At 45.7% G+C, this 20,048-nt stretch overlaps 1 protein-coding gene across 2 annotated transcripts in view; it reads right to left on the bottom strand.

Annotated features, from left to right (window-relative positions):
- The window catches only part of ATG4B (autophagy related 4B cysteine peptidase), a 2,287,566-nt gene that overhangs the window by 275,847 nt on the left and 1,991,671 nt on the right, over positions 1-20,048 (bottom strand). For both annotated transcript variants that reach the window (XM_069618124.1, XM_069618125.1), the window contains 2 exons: positions 1,398-1,567; positions 692-770 (listed from right to left, as the gene is read on the bottom strand). In XM_069618124.1, the coding sequence (XP_069474225.1) occupies positions 692-770; positions 1,398-1,567 (249 nt within the window). The remainder of the gene's footprint in view (positions 1-691; positions 771-1,397; positions 1,568-20,048) is intronic.

Below are 20,048 nucleotides of genomic sequence, written 5' to 3'. Positions count from 1 at the left end.
TAGCAAATAGTGCACTAATGATGTATCAGGAGAATGTGTTTTTACAGATATTGGGTATAAAGCGTTTGGGTTGAAAACTATAACGAAAAAGCATTTTATTATCATGAACAAACTCAAACCCCTAACGAAACGGGATGAAGCAGGGGTTAGTGTAGTGAAGCATATGTATAGGGCTAGTTGAAGTCAAGGAGGCATACTGAGGGTGCCCACATTATAAAGAGGAATTAAGAAAATTAAAAAGGGCACATTTAGTATATCAAATACCAGTGGTTGTTAGGGGTGCTAACGACAGATCTTCATGGTTCTGATTTTCGAAAGTGGGCCATACAGTGGGATATACGGTTCTGGGAGGGAGGGAGGCAGTGGCAGTCTGGGGTCTACAACAACGGACAGTCAGCAGGAAGAGTGGGTAAGGAGTAGCTCTGAGTCAAGAAGCAGCATTGTCTCTGCAAGTATCGGCCAGTAGGAGAGACTGTCATTGGCAGATATGGTTATGGGAGGAGATGCATGCATTGGTGAAACACCATCGGAAGGATTTACAGGCATCCGGGGCTCTGGATCTGGAGAGATGGGAGAAAGGTAGGGAGTAATGGGATGGAAGAAGGTTCTGGCAGTAGGAGTCATGGGTCTGCAAGAAGGAATACAGCTTCTGTTCTGTAGAGAGCTAATTTTGGGCAGAAAGCCAACTCACCTACATATCCGATGAAGTAATGAGCGCTGTTGGGTTTTCCTCCAATCACTCCAAGGGACTGTGGCAGCATCAAGCAGTGCTAAAGCAAGAAATGAACTCAAAAGTGACCAACTAAGAAAAGGCAGAGCATTGTTTGCTATGTTGCTACTGATCAGCAGTTTCAGACTTTCATGTTGTCAAGAGTGAGTGGCAACTTAAAGCATGTCTCCCCAAAGAGAGGGTCACTGGCTCACTATCTCCATTAAGTCAGCGTGACTGGCTTGGAACAGGATGTATTTGAATCGACCTCAATGCTGGAATTGCTCTCAGCTCGGTTATCTCTGCCATGATGTAAGGTCAGGATGAAGTTGGACCTTTCTTTAGCACAGGGTGCCACCGACTTTAACTTACAGCTGTGTGGTCTTCCCTCTCTTAATGGAGTATTTCTGTCTCTTAAATCAGGGCACCCAGGATTCCAAGCTCAATGTGTTCGGATTTCCCTGCTTTAGCTTGGATGTCTCTAGCTCTCTAATCTTTCAGTTCAACCAGGACGTATCTGGCTCTCGTCTTGACAAAGGTTATCAATGGCTCACTTACCTTGAGGTGACTCTCAATCAACTTGCTGATCATTGAGCATTGACAATTGAGCATTGGGCTGAGCATTAGCCCTTAGGATTTCTAAAATATGTTATTTGAATGCACAGTATTACCAAGTTTCCCTACTTACCTTTAGTGTTTCAATGTAACCCTTATTAATTTCACTAAGTCCCAGTCGCAGAGGGATAAGCAGAACCAAGGGCTTCCACTTCAACACCATGTCCATATCTCCTTCACAGACGAACCCATTGTTGGGTGTTCCCACTACATCACATGGATGATCCTGTGCACACATCCTCTCTGTGGAAGCAAGACAGGGCAAATCATGTATGCATCAAGAGATAGTATTAGGGGGAGTACTACTATGGTGCAACTATTGAAAAGTGACATAACCGGTCGGAAGCTCTTAGTAAATGAGCTTCCTTGTATTACCAACTTGCAAGCTGCTGGCGGCCCGGGACAGCGGGAATGTTTTTGTTCAGCTTTAAACATTCCGTTTTCTGCAGCAAGCACTATTCACACAATAATTCAATGTATAATAAAGTAGTCAAATACTGCTCAGAGTTCTGGACCGCATATAGATAAGGATTTCTTATGGCATTCAGACATTTATCTTGCACTCTGTAAAAAAAGCATTGTGCTCTTGCATAAGCATTTGGTAACTACTGTTATGAAAGGTTCAGGTTTCTGTTATTAAAGTCTTTTGTATTCTTAAAGGCAATCTGGTTTGAACTGAGAGCAGGTTTGGGTGAGTTGTGGGTGGATTAGTTTATTGAAATGTCTACATATTTTTGATCTTTAAAACCACCAACTGTGAACACAGTTGCTTTGGTGTGGGTGGGTTGGGGTTTGTGTGGGGAGTTTGGGTGGGTGAGTAGGGTAATTGGGGAGCCGAGCTGGTGGGGCGAGAGAAGGCTCTGGGTGAGCTAGGGTGGGTAAGCGAGAACACTCGGCACATGTGATGCAATACTGTTTGGCGTGTGCTAAGCCATTGTTTTTCAAAAGAACAGTCTCCTTCTATAATGGATGCAATAGAATATGCCTAAAATAATGTAAGTGGTCACTAATAATACGTAGCTTTCAATGCACCATTTTATTGTGTCTATCTTTCAAAAGATAAGAGCCCTCGGCAAAATAGTATTTTTTCTACTTCAGGCTTGAAAGACCTATTTCTATAGTATCTTTAGTGCTGGGATTGCCAACCATATTCCTTAAAAACCAGTTGAAAGAACGTATAACTATAGGACCTTTAGCACTGGGATTGACAACCGTATTTCTTTATCATCAAACCATCATATTGGATGGCTTGAGTAGAGTAATGGCTCAGGTGTGCCCAGTTACTGCTTATCTGGCTCATCCCTCACACTGTGAAAAATATCATGACTTTTTAGGGCCATGAATAATCAAGGCCACATCCAGCATTGGATCTTTCATAGATTCACATACTTTGAATATTCTGTCGTCAAGCTGGGAATACTCGGTTACACACTATGTACATTTACTAAAGGAAAAACAGGTGTGTTCTGTAGTGTATCCTCCCCATTATGGGTGCTTTTGGTCCCAGACAATGGGTCGTGGAGTGTGATGCCCCTCCCCTGCTGGCCATGTTCAGATTCTAACCACATGTAGTGACGAGAGGAGTCCTCACACCTTTCTCTCAGGAGAAAAGTTCTTTCCATCAAGTCCATCAAGCAAACATCGAATTCAAATCAGTCTTTTTCATTTTCAATACATTCAGAATGGCGAGCAGATCAAAGAAATCCCTTTTTAGGGCCTGCATCACTCGTGGGTTGATAAATGTTTTTGAAGGCGACAAGCATAAGGACTGCATTTACTGGTTATATCCTAATCATACCACTGAGGAATCCGACTGCTGTTAAGGTTTCAGCACACAAATGCTGAGACAGGCACAGGAGGTTAATGTGCTGGCTAAATGAAGGAAAACATTCACTCTCAGATGCAGAATCCTCAAAAAGTGTGCAGTAACCAAGCAATTTGAGAAGACCCCTCCTCTCAAAAAACAAAAAAGGGCAAGGTTAGAGGAAAGGCCACTCAAAAAGTATAAGGAGCCGAAAACCACCATGGGCAATCTTAAGAGGGCGTGGCCAGGGCTCATGCAGTAAGGACGTGACTTGTGTCGGGTCCCACTGCAATAAGATCCTTTTTGACAGCGTTATAAGGCAGCCTAGGCACCTTTAAGGACCCTGAGAAGTGTGCAACAACCTAAGCAACAACGTGTGAGTTTATCAGGCAAAATCGGCGCCTGGAACTGAGCTGCAGAGACAAATAAGCTCCCAAAACTCAGATCCAAAATGGCAGCTGGGAAGAGCCAGTGCCACCAACAGACAGCACGCGCATCCGACATATCGCTGTGAGAGGCCATCGGCGGTGCACAGGAGTCGGGTGAGACTTTGGAAGACACCTGTGTCGAGGGATCTGTGTGCAGGACTGCCAGGGGATATGAGTCCCCACGAACTGAGGGAGCTGGGGACAGCTGCACCACCCCTTGCCAATGAAGATCCAGAATAAGAACATCGGAAATACCAGAGGCCAGAAGCCGACGAGAACTGCGGGACAACACAGAACATAACCGGAAAAACCAAAAAGGACGGGTGTCTGCGATGCTGCCCACGTGTGAGTGGCTGGGATCGAGGACCGTGTGGAGCAAGTTTTGTGAACAACGCCTGACGCGGTAGGGACCAAAGGCGGCAGACCAGGGGCATGGTGCTGCTTGGATGGTCATGCTAATACCCTGAACACAAATAAAGCCTCCGAGTCAGGGTGACGGTAACGGGGCAGAATTGTATTGGGTGCACACTCAATTCAAGGATATACCGGTGATCGAGTGGAGGGATTGGGCTACCCCGGAGTTGGGAAGTTTGTGTGCAGACCCGCCCAGGCACAGTAGTCCCTTCGAAACACTGCTTCAGACTCGGGCTGAAAGAGAGGGAGCTGAGATTACTGCAACACCGCCTCCCGACACCAACCAAAGCCGAAATGAGAATGCTGAAAAGCTGACGGCCAGAGGATTGAGGAAACCTGTCGGAAGGAGTAGAGCATAATCGCCGGACGAACAGACAAGTACCTGTGACCACTGCTGTGTGAGTGATTGGGGCTGTGGACTGTGGGCAACGAGGCGACTTGCGACGAGTTGTCATACAGGGCACATTGCTTCTTAGACGATCCATCAGACCCTGACACACCAACAAAGAACTTATGCTGGGGTGGCTCTAACAGAACACTTAAACTACGCCTAAGGTGTACAAGACTACTGCACCCAGTCTGGCCGACCCACCAAGAGTTTAACAGCAGCGCTGCACACTCCTCCCACATAAAATAAAACACTGGCACGTTAAGACTCTCAACTGGGACAGCGGATATATAACAAGTAAAGCTGTGACACTAACAGGACCTCGACTTATCCGTGTCCAAGAAGGGCGAAGCAATAACACATTCCATGGTGTAACAGACAACCAGAGACACGTACTTGCAAGATAGAACTGTTGGGAACATCCCTGATTGCATTACTACTGACCATAGAGCGGGTAACCTAGCAGAACTTCAGAGACTGGGAGGTAATACTCCAGTTATCAAGAGAGGGGGGACAGATACGGATTTGCCATGTATCCTGACTACATCCCGGTGGTGCAACAGCAAAGAAACAAATTTGTACCAGTCAAAGCAAGACTCTGTCAGCTAGGTCTTAAATATATGCTGCTATACCCTTCGCAACTAAAGATACTGTACGGAAGTAAGGCTCTGTTTTTTGAGAGTCCGGAAGCTGTGGCAATGTGGATGGAGCAAAAAAACCTGGAGCCCAGGGGAGACTTAGAAGGCTACGCGATGGCGCAAAGCTGTGATACTATTGAACATAAATAAGCTACTGGAAAAAACACAACAAGACGGAAGAAATGGGGTCGCTACAGTTATGGTCACGAGTCTACATCTACTGCCTTGTACACGGATATGATAGCAGAACACACTGTGGGCCTGCACTGTTGCCTGCTGGGTGGTACCTGGACTACTTCCTGTCCTGATGGACAGTCGACACCGACTTGTGGCTGACTACACAACCCGGTACCGGATTGCATTGGCATATTCATGAGGTACCGGGGTGCATGAACTGAATCAATCTGTTAAGCACTGCTTACACCCCACGTTTAGGGGTTTGTTGCTGTTGTTTTGTTAATTTTATCCAACATGTGGTAATGGGCCTGAGACACAACACGGAAGAACTGTATATATGCCATCCGTATAAGGACATCAGGAACTGATTATGGCACACATTAAAATTCCGACATAGGATGTCAGGGGACTAGGAACCTACATTTGACGTAACAGGGTAAAATCCTATTTAAGCCATACAAAGATCTCTATAGCGCTACTACAGGAAACACACTTTTTGGCAGACGAGCTGGAGGCCATCTCTGATCGCTGGGACGGGACGGAATATGGTGCCACATATTCCAAGTTCGCTAGGGGGGTCTTTGTATGGATAGCAGCTCATCTGCCGTTCCAATTGTTCGACATTGACAGGGACAGAGAAGAATGCTACATAATTCTTAAGGGATTTCCTTGGTACCAGAGAAATAACAATTGTAACCTCCTATTTCCCCAAGCACATGATACCTGCCCAAATTCGAGTACTATACACATCACCTCAAAAAGAGATGCTTTTTTATATGGGGAGGAGACTAACTGTGTACGGGATACAATGTTAGATAGGTCTATACCCCCTCGAGGAGACCCACACCCTGCCACTAATGCATTTAATGAAGTAATGACCGAACTGGACCTGGTGGAGGTCTGGAGGGAAGGGCACCCGGTTTTTAGGGGATACTCATTTTATTCTTCATCATATAAGCTCCACACTAGAATTGATTATTTGTTGATGGGTCGGGACAACTCACAGAAATTATTAATGCGAAATATTTGGGACGTACGGTTTCAGACCACTCCCTTTTGGTGGTCACGTGGAACAACAACACCCCCAGACCTCCCATCCCTATGTGGCGAATGCCGGTGGAAGTATTGTCTGACTCCCTGCTCAGGGAACAACTCAAAACAACATTGGCCTCCTATTTGGATCAACATGTGGGGAGCGTGGAGAGCTGCGGGACAATATGGGAAGCACTAAATGTGGTCATCAGAGGAGAAGTCATGGCGGGAGCTAGGGGTGTACGTAGAATGTTGAAGGGCGACTTGGAAGTACTAAAACAGAAAATACCCGCCCTTTAGAATCAAGATCTGGGCCGACGGACGATTGAGGGAGAGCTCAAGGAGATAAGATCCTAATGCCTACTGGCATGGGAAAGACTGGAGAAGTTTGATTACGCTACTCGCACGACACGTGCACACAAAGAAGGAGACAAAACTGGGAAATTACTGGCGTGGTTATGCAAGAGAGCACACTAGACCCTTGACTACGCTCCTGCACGATGAATGCAGGGCTACGTGGCGGACCCAGGGGGCGATCAATGATATCTCTGCATCATACTATGCTAAACTGTTTATACCTGACAGGTGCATCCACACTGAGGACATAGCTAAGGCATTCGCACAGATTAGACTCCCAAAACTCACCAGTGCCCACAGAGATCTATCAGATTCTCCCCTATCCAGAGAAGAACTGGGGGAAGCAATCATGCCCCTCTATGCAGGTAAAACACTGTGAAGCAATGGCATCCTGGCCAAATTGGTGCCCATAATTAAACCAGGGAAACAAGCGGATCAGTGTGACTCTTATCTGCCCCTAGCCATGCTACAGTAGGTCAAAATACTGACTACCGTCCTGGCAACACACCTCTGCACATGCATCTCCTCGCTGTTCCACACGGATTAAAATGGGTTTGTACCGGGCCGGAACACCACACTGAACCTGCACAGATTACAGCACATAATTGACCAAACCAACACCTGCACTGAACACTATGGTGTGGTATCACTAGATGCGGTCAAAGCCTTTGATTCAGTATACTGGTAGTGGATAGCTGCAGCACTCCAGAATTTCGGTTTCGTAGAGAAATGTATACGATGGGTGAAAATCCTGTACACCTCACCAACGGTCAGAGTGAGATAAGGTAGGCAAATATCCAGACAGTGGGACATACAAAGAGGAACAAGACAGGGGTGCCCACTCTCGCCAATGCTTTACATCTTAGCACTGGAACCTCTAGCAATATATTTGCTAGTGATATATTTGAGACAGGAATACCTAGAAGCTGGGATAAAAACAGGGGGGGCTGCGCAAAAAAGATCACTGTATGCGGATGACGTTTTACTCTATATTTGCGAACCACACCATAATCTGCAGATAATACTGGACGTCCTAAATGAATTTGCTGAGCTTGCTAGAATCTCCTTTAATAAGCACAAGTCTCGCCTCTTCTCGCTGGCGGGGATGCGGACTGGGGAATAAAATGGGAGCCACACTCATTTAGATACCTGGGAAAACATATAGCACACACACACCAAAAGCAATGCACACACTCTACACGGGCAAGGTGGTAGAAGGGGCGACGAAATTGATGATATTCTGGGCTAGCTTGCCGCTTTCCCTTATGGGCAGAATAGCTATTACTAAAATGATTATTCTCCCTAGATTTTTGTAGTTTTAGCAATGTCCACTTTTACATTACAGCCGACTTCTTTCGGGAGCTTGAGGTTTTACTCCTAGATTTCTTATGGGGCGCAAAGAGGCACAGACTGACACTTAAAGTCTTATCCCTGCAATATGAGGGGGTGGGGCACAACTCCCAAGGTTTGAATTCTGTTACCTGGCAGCCCAGCTGAATTTTGTAGCAAAATGGTTATCTGATACGTTTACATCTGAACATGAACTGCTTCATAAACAGGTGAGACCGGCATGGCTTAAAGAGGTACTGTGGCTCCCAGAGAACCAAGCAGACCCTCTGCCATTGATCCTTCAACTAGGTAGACAGACTTGGGCCAGAACCCTAAAGGTGCTCCGGCTCCGACACCCGTATTCACCTAATGTCCCGATCCTGGCAGCCACATGCAGTAGAATAGAGGAACTGAAGGCTGTTAGACGCTGAGACGAGGTGGGCATAACTGGGGAGACATGTACGAAAAAGGTCAGTTTAGGAAGCTAGACAGCCTTATGCAACAGGAGGGACTCCCTAAAGGTCAATTTGTACGATACATTAAGGTGACAAGGGTCGCAAGAAGTAACTGGGGTGAATGACGTGCTGAGCCACAGGAGAACACCTCCCTAGCCCTCATATATGCACTTTAAGACGGCTGGAGACCTGTATCTAGACTGTACAAGTGTTTGTTGGAAGGAACGAGTATCGGACTCAACAAGTTGAAAGCGACCTGGGAGACGGACCTTGGTTTGGAAATTATAGACAAACTGGGAACTGGCACTGCGCTTTGTTAAACGTGTCCCAAAATGCTAGATTTAGGTTGATCCAAATAAATGTACTGCACCGAACATATATGACCCCTAGCAGAGTAGCCAAATTTAAGGCAGACGAATCCTCAAACTGTCCCTGGTGCAACCGAGAAGGCGCAGATCTCATGCATATGTTGTGGCATTGTGTGAAAACCAGCAGTTTTTTGTCCAGAATTAAACAGACCTGTGTAACTGCAGGGGTCAGTAGATATCAAAGGAATCCGCTTGAATGTTTGCTGAGTGTATACTCCAGAGCGCACAAATATAAACACATTACCAAATTTATGGACATAGTATGCATACTTGCCAAACAGCATTTAGCCATGTCATGGACGTCTATGGGAGGCCTGCAGTTCAGCATACGTTTCAGGGAGCTTGAAACATGGAGCGAAGCAGAAATAAGGGCTTGGCTTGGGGCGACAATAGAACCAGGCGAATAAACGCCTGCTGCACTAGAGGCATATAAAGATCTCATTCCTACTGTGTTCTATTTATCTGATGACAAACTGTCTTGAACCCCCAATGGCTGCCACCAATTGTTCTATTAACATTAAGGATTGAGAATATCGATTCAGGAACTGTACATGGGTATGCACCCTAAGGCCATCCGACTGAACTACTTGAAACTACCGCATTGACCAGAGTTAATCCAACACATGAGCATTGAAACTATGGGCACTGGTCACATGTTGGGAAAGTTAATGGTTATGTATATTTGTTGAATTCCAATATTTTACACAATATCGAAAGACAAATTGTTAAATTATTCATTGAATGTTGAAAGTGCAAATGTGTAATGAAGCTATAACAATCTCGTTAATAAACACACTTTAACATGGGGAATCTTAGAGCTCCGCTGTGGTGCCTAGAATTCCATTGATAAGTCCCTCGTCAACGACCACCCAAAAGGCCAGCAGCGACGAAGGGGTCATCGACGAATAGCCACCAAAAGCACACAACACCTGATGCGGTTGTCACAGTCACCATCGACAATAGTAATAAAACTACACACAACACTGTCATTCTCGATGAGCCGATCGTCGACAAAGAAATTTCACTGTTCAGCAACAAGAAAATCTAAAGATTGGTCGTCAATGAAGGAATATGAACACTGGTCGTCGACATGAGCTTCAGTACATCGGTCCACGACTTCACAAGAAAAAGTCCTGTTGACTGAACCTCAAGAACAATTACAGGGAAAGTCTGCTACACCACCAAAACAAGCACCCTCGTCATCGATTGTAACCGTGAGTGCAAAGGACACGGTTTCACCTACGCCAGGGCAATCTACAACTGCCCTACTTGTGCCAATGGGACCACCTACCATAATAGAAGAGGAAGTACGCCTCTCTTACCAGCCATGTCACTGATAACATACGCAGATATGATGCCGGACGAGATATAGCAACATCATATCGATTTTGAGGCACACCAAGGATGTTCTCCAACTTTCACTGATTCTGAGGAGTTTGTGATTCATGAGGGAGATCTGCCCACAAGATGAAAAGAAGGAAGGCAACCAACACTGCAACCTCAGTCTCCACAAGGACCACCTCCAACACAGTAGCCATTAATCCAAAGGATGGCAGCTCCAACTCCACTAATATCTGCCCGACCACCGCAGCCAGAAATACATCTGCAAATGCTCCTCTCGATGCAGGTACTGACTTCTTTGCAAACCCTAGTGTCTCAGCTCAATATGAGTGTGCTGTTCCCAGTGGCTCCTGCAACACCATAGCAGCAGGCAAGGCCACTACAGAAATCTCGGCCACTGAGACATAGATCTCGTTCGCAAATGTTGAGCTGCATCGCCAACAAAGAGGTCAAGAGCTCACCAACGGCTCAGGCAGAAAGTGGTACCCAGGCGTACACCACCAAGGCCTCATATGTAATCAGCAAGTCCAACAAAATCACTGGAACGCCTGCCACTGCATTCCCCGTGCATAATGGAGGATCAGGAGGCGGCGAGTTGCTGCAAACTGATACGTACGACGACTCAAGGGACACCGAGTCAATGTCTTTGTCCTTTAAGAGCAATGACTGGAATACAGACGATTCTCTGAGAGAGGACACACAAGAGAATCGGCCAAAGCAATCTCCAACAGGCAAAATAGGAGTATTTCATGCCATAAGTACTAAAGTATGTCAGGAGTTGGGCATGACCCCTGCAGAGGAGAATAAAGACAGCTTCCTGTTTGACCACATGAATAAACGTAGGGCAATAGTCTCCATACCCATCCTAGATTACGTGTGGGTGGAAGGCCTCCACTCCATGAAACAGCCATTAAAGGTAAGCTGGAGAAAAAATTCAAAGCCCCAAGACGTCACACTGAAATGCCTTACCACACAACCCACAAAAGACACAGTAGTCTCGGTGGTAGCTAGAAGGAAAGCTCATTTGCGGTCACCCAAATGCTCTGTCTCACCAGAAAATGAAGGAAGGAAAGTGCACTAGTATGGGAAGAAAGTGCTGGCCACTGGGGCCACTACTGTAAAAGTGGCACATGCACTCACAATAATGTCAAGACATGAGAGAGAGATGTGGCACAGAATGGCCCCTATCCAGTGGTCGAAGTGCATGAAAAGAAGTAGTGGAGCTATGTTCCCTGCTGGCCTGCCCCATTCCCCATTAAACCCATCGCCAGGCCACCACCCATGCACGAAAACCCCCTCCCCCTCAAACAAATGCACCTGCTGTTTAAGGGCAGTGCACTGAAGTGCAAGTTTCAACTGCTTTCCTACACTTTTATTTCAAAACAAAACCATTCTGGAACGGTTTCTTTTTAAAATAAAAGTATGGGAACAGTGAAACTTAATTTAGAAAAGTAGAGGAGCATCGCTCCCGCCCACTGCCCCCTATCCTGGAACATTTACTGGAAGAGAAAAGGAAGGAGGCCCTCGTAATTCTAAAAGAAGGGGAAGAAACCTCCAACCACAATATCAACATAGCTTAAAGCCTCTTTCAGCGATGTCTACCGCTAATTGGGAATGGGGCAGTGTTTCCCAACATCAGGATTGGCTACGCTGCACTGCATTTCGCCAAGAAGTGCAAAGTAAACTCCTCGATATGCCAATCGAAGGGGATAACTTGTTTGGCATAAAAATTGTTGAAGCCGTGAATGTGATGAAGGCCCTCTTTACATTTATCACAAAGGGCTTCTAAACGTCGCTAGCACCCCAAGATGGCTGTGCCACATATTTTCTGTTGTCCTTTGGCCATACTTTTCTTTGGCTCTCTCAGGTGAGTAAATGCCATATATGGAATGCTCTTTCCCAGGGAAAGCTGCTGCTTTCGCAGGCAAAGGGGCAGTTTGTGTATGAGCCTGGATGTGAGGGCTGGCACTGTAGGGTCCCAGTACACACTGTGGTGTCTGAATGTCTGTTGCTGGGCAGATGTTACTGGAAGTGGTTATCCATAGTTGGATAGCCACTGCCAGTTGGAATAGTGCATGTCCTTACCATTGGTAGACTTAGGCGATCGCCCCGCCAAACTGTTGGATAAAAGGACTCCCAGCCATTTGACAGATAATTGTTGGAGCCAAGTTCTCTATGAAGAAGAGCAGCCGTTGATCACCCAAGGATGACCCCTGTAGCTGACCAGCACTATCTCCTGTCTGGGTGATTCCCAGCTCCTCTGCCTTATCTCAAGAAGACCCATGTCCTGCTTTGACCGCTGGACCTTTGGGAACAACCAGTCTCAACCCCAGCTCGAGGATCCGTGCCTTCTGAGACTTTGAAAGTGTCCCTGGACCAACCAGTGGACTGACCAGCTCTCTCCTGGGCTACTTCGCTGCAGATGTCGATGTTCTGAGTGCATCCTTGGAATTTAGAGGATCAACAACTTGTGCAACAAGACACCAGGTCCTGCATTTTCAGCCTTCTTGAATCAATGCAAGCCTTGCAGGACCTGCTTCTTTGTTCGTACCTGGAAGATTGCTTGTCACTGTCTGACCGTAGTGACCCCTATTGCAATTCCTCTTCTTGACGTCCTCAGGTTGCCTGCATCATTTCCTCATTTGGGTGTACATTCATTTGGGTGTTCAGCTGCAAGGTGTGTGGAACTGATTATTAAGCACTGCAACCAACCAAAACAAAATCCTGCATCCGAAGCTTAACTCTGGACCAGAGACCCTTGGGCCTTCTTTGAACGTACCAAATGCAGAATACTGTCCCCAAACGATTCCGGAACCTCTGCAGTGATCTCTTAAAAATCAAAGTTAGGGGGTAAGGTAACATACCTGTTCTCTTCCACCCCTGTTCTCCATAGGGTTACATGGGCATAAAGTCCTATCCCAAACTACTCTTTCCTGACTTTGGTCGGTGGAGGGCTGGTCAAGGATCCCTTCCTAGGCCTATCCTAGTCACTGGGATTGAGTTAGTTTACTTACCTCAACTTAACTTACCTCTGACTTTTTGACCATAATCACAGACATCTTCCAAATCTCCTAATAAATCTACTGGTGAAATATGACTTTGAAACTGGTGACTTTAGGGCACAAGGCCCCAAACCATCTTAGGGTTGGACTCATTAAGTTTTAGTGGAATATTCTCAGTGTGTCTACTGAATTTCATGCAGTATAAGTATATTTCATGCATATAGGTATGTGCCTGTGTTTCACTGGTTATTGAAGTATATGCTTTCTTTCTTTCACAAAGGGTGAATGTACATTACAGTATGGAAACTTATAGTAGCGTTACTCTTGCTATGGACAAAGTAGATTATGTAAAATAATTTTGTGCAGAGAAGGGTTTACCCACTGTGAGAAACCATAAGGTATCTCACCCGCAAGCCCCCGTGGATCTCTATCTCAGGTGGCCAGGGCACGGCCATCGCCTTTGGATCCAGACACTGGGGGTGGATCAGTGCAGGAGGATCCCCTGGGTGAGGGGTCTTCAGGAAGTGGGAGTGGGACACGGGATGGCGAGACGCAGTATCCCTCTCTTCCCCGTTATACCTTTACCCCATCCTACCAGGTAGGATACGTGGGAACCTCAGCCCACCCCCCTTTTCCTGCACAAACACTTTCACACAGACAGCCCGCTCTGGGGGAAAACAGACTCACACCCAAGCCGTGTACTTGACATGTCCCACTACTAGGTCAGGCAAGGTCAGACAATTACTAACAATCATTCACACCTGACTTCCACTAAACTTCCCCACATGGATAAAAGGCGGAGCACGAGAGCACACTCAGAGTCAAAGCACACAAAAGGTACAGAAGTTTTGAGTCAGCAGCTGAACAAAGGGAGAAAGACAGCAAAACAAGAAGGGTGTGTAAGAAGGGAAGTACCCTTGGCCATTTCGGCAAGACGCTGTTACTTTCAAGAAACCTTCAAGGAAGAAAGCGTAAGACCAGGAAACCAGACTGGAAAAGCCTGCATTGTGTGCCCGAGATACAGGGGGCACCCCTGTGTAACTGACCAATGCAGGGAGGAGCAGGAGCCGCTGTGGTATCGTCCATGTCTCCAAATACAAATAAGCAATAGAGAGATCCACATAGCCGGTGAGTTGGGGAGACCGTTGCAAGACCGGTCTGTGTTGAAGTCAAGGTTGCAAGTGGCAACATTGTATAACGAGCACTGGAACAAACATTGTTAAACGTGTGTAATGAAAGACGCAAGTAAAACTAAACTGGTGATGAATGTTTGAACTTCAGAAGGAAAGATACAATACCGTTGACAGAGAGGTCCGGCACCGTAAATGTGCTCAATTGAAGGACTCTGTAAGGTATCCCACCAAGAGAAACGAAAGTAAAAGATTGATGTGAAATGTAATTGTGTGAAGTGAATCGAAGTGGTCCTGCAACGGTTTAAGCAAAACCCATCACACATTCGCAAGTCTTTGGTTCATGGGTCTGAGCCCGAAGGAGGGGGATCCATGGTCCGAGCCCGAATTAGGGAGACTAAACTCTGAACATTGTGGAAGCTTGTGAATGTGAAAAGCTGAGAAGGAGAAAGGAACTTTTGTGTTTTGGCTGTTACATCAGGCCGTCTGCAATAAGGAACGGTCATTGAGAGAGAGACTTAGGCGGATGGCCCTGATGCCTATGTTTTGAACTGTTACCTCAGGGCCAAGAAGCCAGAGTGTGTGCGAAGCTCAAGTGTGCCGCCTTGCCCCATGCTGAAAATGTGGGGCAGCCAACTGCTCCATCATCCTGACAGATTATTTCTTGAACACTTTTCTGTTTGGCTACATTAGTGTGCCACACCATTTGTATTTAGAAGTAAGGACTGGCAATAGGTTTATTCGTATAGGCCCTTTTATTTCGACAGACACCACTAGGACTGCATTATCTTTACTTTGTTGGTCTTAGCTTGCTCCCATCTAAGATTTAGGTTTAGATAGGTGTTTAACCAACCCATCTGAAGTTCAGTAAACACCCTTAAACTGTGATCACTTGTGTCTGTCGTCACTGTTGATACCATGCCTTCCTTACACTACCTCGGGTAACAATGCTGATTTAGTGCAGAAACTAATAGATCACCAGGAAGCTAGGAATACTGTTTTACCAGGTGCTAGTGGTACAGATGATGCTGGGGCATAGCCAAGCAGTAGTAATTGACCTCTTATTCTTGAAACCATAGAAGTCACTAGTGAATCAGAAGAGAGCGCTTCTCAATCCTCTATTACCACACCTGAAGCTGGAGGAGCGGAGGCTCAAAGAAATGGTGATCAAATAAAACGTAGCAAAGATGGAATCAGACAAGACTGAAAGAGAAGGACAGAGCATTCCAGCTGGAGTTGGCCAAGCTGAATGGGCGGAGAGGTTCGCCAGAGGATCTGGGATTTATTCTAGATCGTTCTCTCATCCAAGATTTCTTAAAGATCTGTTAAATATTTATGATGAGAAGAACAATGTTATTGATTGGTTAATGGCATTTCAGCATGCTTGCGAGGGACATGATGTGCAGAATGTTTGGCTTCTCAGCAGACTTCCCAAGAATGGCTCTAGTGCTATTACAGAGTTGTAGAAGACTGATAGCAAATATTTTGAAAATTCTAAGTCAAAGCAGGCTCTGCTCTTAAAAGTTGGGGAAGACGCCTGCCCAATACTTAAAGAGGTTTAGAGACCACAATAAAAAAGGGAATAATACGTGGGTAACTTATGTGAATGATTCTATGAAGAACTTGAGAGGATAGGTTGAAGATCATAAAGTAACCACTACTTAAGTACACATAGATCCTCAATAGTCGCAATCAGCAAATATTCGAACTAATAAAATATTTATCCAACAATTTTGTAACATTAATGCCCCGGTCACTCAACTTCCCACCACATGAAGGAGAAAACAGGGGGCTTCCTGTGTGTCAAACCTTTTAGGGCTGGTCTTTGCAATTGTCTCTTGCATACTATAATGTTCTGACCATTTCCCTTTTCACTTGCCGATGTTCCCCCTTCTCAGTTATATCTCTAAATGTCTAAATAGGTCCAAAACTCAGAGACATTTTGGGCATGTTACTATTCCCATTTCAGCCCTGGAATATTTCAGAAAAGATGACCATAGCCTGGTAAATTTCTTTCATTTGTCTTGTATGGTCCCTGTTATCTTTCCTAGGGCTAAGATCTACCATACTTTTGCTAGCCATAGTGTTGTAGACTGAGGTTTCTTTCTTTTCCATCTTGCCGTTACAACTTGTTTTGTTGCTGCAAGTAGTAGAGATTCTAGTCTATCCTCGCTTCTTTCGGCCTGCTCCTTTCATGGCCCAAGAGAAGGTAGAAGGGGTCCCCTGCAACCCCTTTACCTAGAATCGGTCTACTCTTGGATCATACTTCCAGCCAAAAATGCCTTATTTTACGACATGCCCAGAAAATGTCTATCATTGTTGCCCTCTGGCCGCATACTCTACAACATTAGGAGTCTGCACCTTGTTTCAAGTGTGAGAGGCGAAGAGGCATTTGGCAGCATCCATACACAATCTTTAGTTGGGTACCATCTATGTCTGTGTTTGGGCTTTCCAAGCTTTTCTCAACATTTTCTCCCAATGTACCTCGTGTATTTGGAAATCAAGCTCTTTCTGCCAGCCCTCTTGCTATCTCCAGTTAGTGGCTTTTTTCTGGGATGTCAGTACCTTATACATTTTGGATATTAATCCTTTGGTGGATACAGAGTCTTGTATTATTTTCCTGGCACAGTTAAGAGTCTGCTAACTCCGGGTCTCATTAAAGGGTGTAGTAACCAATGTCTTATTTGCCAATATGGATGCCCATGGCTCTTTTCTACCCCCAAATCCAATTTACATTCTTCAAAAGCTTTGTTCACTCTTTTATTGAACATATCTCCTGTCTTCGAACATCCCCCTTTGTACTATTTATGTCATGATGCCCGCTCCCGGGGAGCCGGTTCAAGCCCTGCATCCCCAAAAGCGGACATCCAGTCCCAAAGGAAGGACCCAGCAACCCCATATAGGGGCCCTTTGGACAGTGTCCTGGCGCCTATGGCGCCAGGCTCATAAAAGACATCAGTCCTTGCGCCATAGGCGCCAGGCTCATTATGGAAGTGCTTGGGTGCACTTACCTGATGCAGACCATGCTGCAGGATCCCGGCCTCCTTGAGGCCTGAAAGGAACTACTTTACCTGTGGAACTAATTTACCATCCGGGCGTGGTCGGGGAAGGATACATACCTGATTGGAGGAAGGATACATACCTGGAACTTCTTCCAAGGCTATTTAAACCCCACCCGAACAGGCACAAGTTCTTCGCGTTGTTCTGCATCTAGCAGCTGGACGCTCACCGTGTCTGCTCCTGCATCCTGACTTCTGCCACGCCTGCCAGCATCCTGGATCACCTGCAAAGGAAGAGAAGAAGAGAACAGAAGAAGGAAAAGTACTTACCTGCTAAATCCGCATCCGGGAGACATCTCGCCGACAATCCTGAAAAGGAAGACTTTTATTTAAAAGCTCACTGCGTCGATCGCTGCAGCGCCGCATTCCACTCACCTTTACAGGGCGCCTCCATGTTCAGCAGCGATCATCCAGATTCGCAGTCACGCCCCAGCGCCTAGGGAGAAAAAGACCAGAACAAAAGGTGAGAGAGAGAAGGGAATAAGGAAAGCTAAATCTCCATGTTAAGACTTACCTGTTGATTCATTCCCTCTTCATTTCGGGTCCGCGCCGCATCCTGGCATTTACGGACCCCGGCCCCTAATGGGAAAAAAAGACATCAACGTTAATGAGCGAATGAAAAGACATTACCAAAAAACACTCATTAAAGACTTACCTGATTTCTACAAGGATTTCACCTCTCATCTCGGGTCGGTGCCTGTTCCCCGGCATTCCGTACCCCGGCCCCTATGGGGAAAAAGACACTAGCATTAGTACATTAATGCATGGACACAAGGGGAACCTCTTATCAAAAAACTTACCTGGAAACCAAGCAAGTTTGGTTCTCACCAATCCGAAAATCCAGTGAAGTAACTGGATACCAACGCGCCCCTGCATCAGAAGCAGGATGGAGAGCTCGTCCTTCCAGACCCTAAGGTGAGACGCTACGAGGAATCACAGAAGGGTTTCGAGGAGGGTGAGAGGGGAAAGTGGGAGGCTGATTGCATTACCCCGCAGACAGTTAATCCCCTATTTTCGCCTACAGAAGGATACTTCTGCGAGCCAGACAAGCCAGATTTGGGGGCCCGGTCCAGTCCGTCTTCCGAACCCTGCGCATCACCTAGAAGAGGTCACAGCAGCGCGAACCAGGCCAGCGCCTCCGTGGGAGTCAGGTGAGCATTACAATTTACTGAATGCATCTTTTGGTAGCCCTGAAGTGAAGTCAGCAATGTCCTTTATTGGTGAGAAAATTGATGGGTAGAAGGTGTTCTTCCCCTCCCTGTTCACCTCCTCCCAGGCTTTCAGTGTTGCTTGGATTAAACCATTCACAAAGATTTGGGGCTCAGTGCAATTTGGTAAGGCACGGTTGGGCCCAAATATGTGGCCTCCTCATGACTTTCTCTATGAATACCCATTTCTTTTGAGAGCAAGTTTGCACCCAATTTGGTTTATTGTGCACCTGGGCCGCTCAGCAGTACCAGTAGACTTCAGGGCTTCCTGATCATTCTTCTGGTTTTGGGGTTAAAATAATTTTGAACATATTCAGGCCCTTTCGAATCCCTAAATAAAATGTACCATCAGTTCCTGCATATCCAAAGGTGTTTTTTTGAGTTTTCTAGAGGTATTCCGTGGAAAGGATGGAGCATTCTGGGGAGGACATTCATTTTTAAAGTCACTATGCTTAATAGGCAAGAGAAACATAGCCCTGTCCACCTCAAAGTCTCCGTAAATAACCAAGGGTAGTTTTCTTTAGACGTATTCATTTGCAATGTTCGATTTACTCCAAGGTAGTTTGGGTTATATTCTGCCCATCTACAATAGGTAAAACGTTGACGATTCTGAACTTCGTTATCCATTTTGTTCAAATTGAGAAGCTCCGAATTTATTTATTTTATTTTAAATGCTGATACATTCCCAAATAGCTCAGGTTCTTCTACTAGGGTCAGGTTTGACGTGGTCGGATCCACAATGGACACAATTACCTAATCATCAAAAAGGCGTAATTTTATTTAAGATTCTGCCTAATGATTTGTATGTTTCTTCTAATCTTGTCCACTAAGGATTCCCGCGCTAAAGCAATGAGCAGGAGTGAGAGGGGCCAAACCTGTCTTGTTCCACTAGATTGGGTTATATTATTGGATAGCTTATTGTTAACCAATAGCCTTGTACACAGTGCTTTGTAATTTGCCATGATCATTTGGCTGGATTAGGGTCCAAAATTATCCCTCTTCAATGTTCCTTCCAAAAATCCCCAGTCCATTCTAACACTTTTTCTGCATTGTGCGTGATTAGGACACGGGGTATTGGGGATCGCTTTGCCTCACATGTTAAGTGCAGAATTTTACTAATATTATCTATGGTGTTCCTTTCTGTCATGAATCCCGATTGGTCTGTGTTTATTAGGAATGGCAAACCATGTTCTATTCTGCCGGCCAATATCCATGTTAAATGTATAATATCTAAAATGAGGAGAGCTATTGGTCTGTAGAACTGACAATTTTGGATTCTTCCCCCGTTTGGGGATTCGCACAATCTTTGCTTCTCTCATTGAATCTGTGATCTCGGCTCCTGCCCTTATGGTAATGAACAGGACTGGTAATTGGTTCACTATCCATGGCGACATCGTTTTATAAAATGTTGCTGGTAAGTAACCTAATTGGGCCTGGGCTTTTATTCTTTTTTAGCCTTTGATAACAGCTGAGGCTTCTTCCCTTATCAGTGCTTCTATTGGTTGCTCCTTTATGAAGTCAAGGGCATATCGCACAAATGCACTTTTTTCTCCCTCTTCTGCTTGGAAAAGTTGCTTGTAGGAACTTTCAAATG

The sequence above is a fragment of the Ambystoma mexicanum genome, chromosome 10 (assembly GCF_040938575.1).
Source record: "Ambystoma mexicanum isolate Mex_15411 chromosome 10, UKY_AmexF1_1, whole genome shotgun sequence".
Taxonomy (NCBI): domain Eukaryota; kingdom Metazoa; phylum Chordata; class Amphibia; order Caudata; family Ambystomatidae; genus Ambystoma; species Ambystoma mexicanum.
Note: the sequence above shows the minus strand (reverse complement) of the source record. Positions and strands in the feature narration are given on the sequence as shown.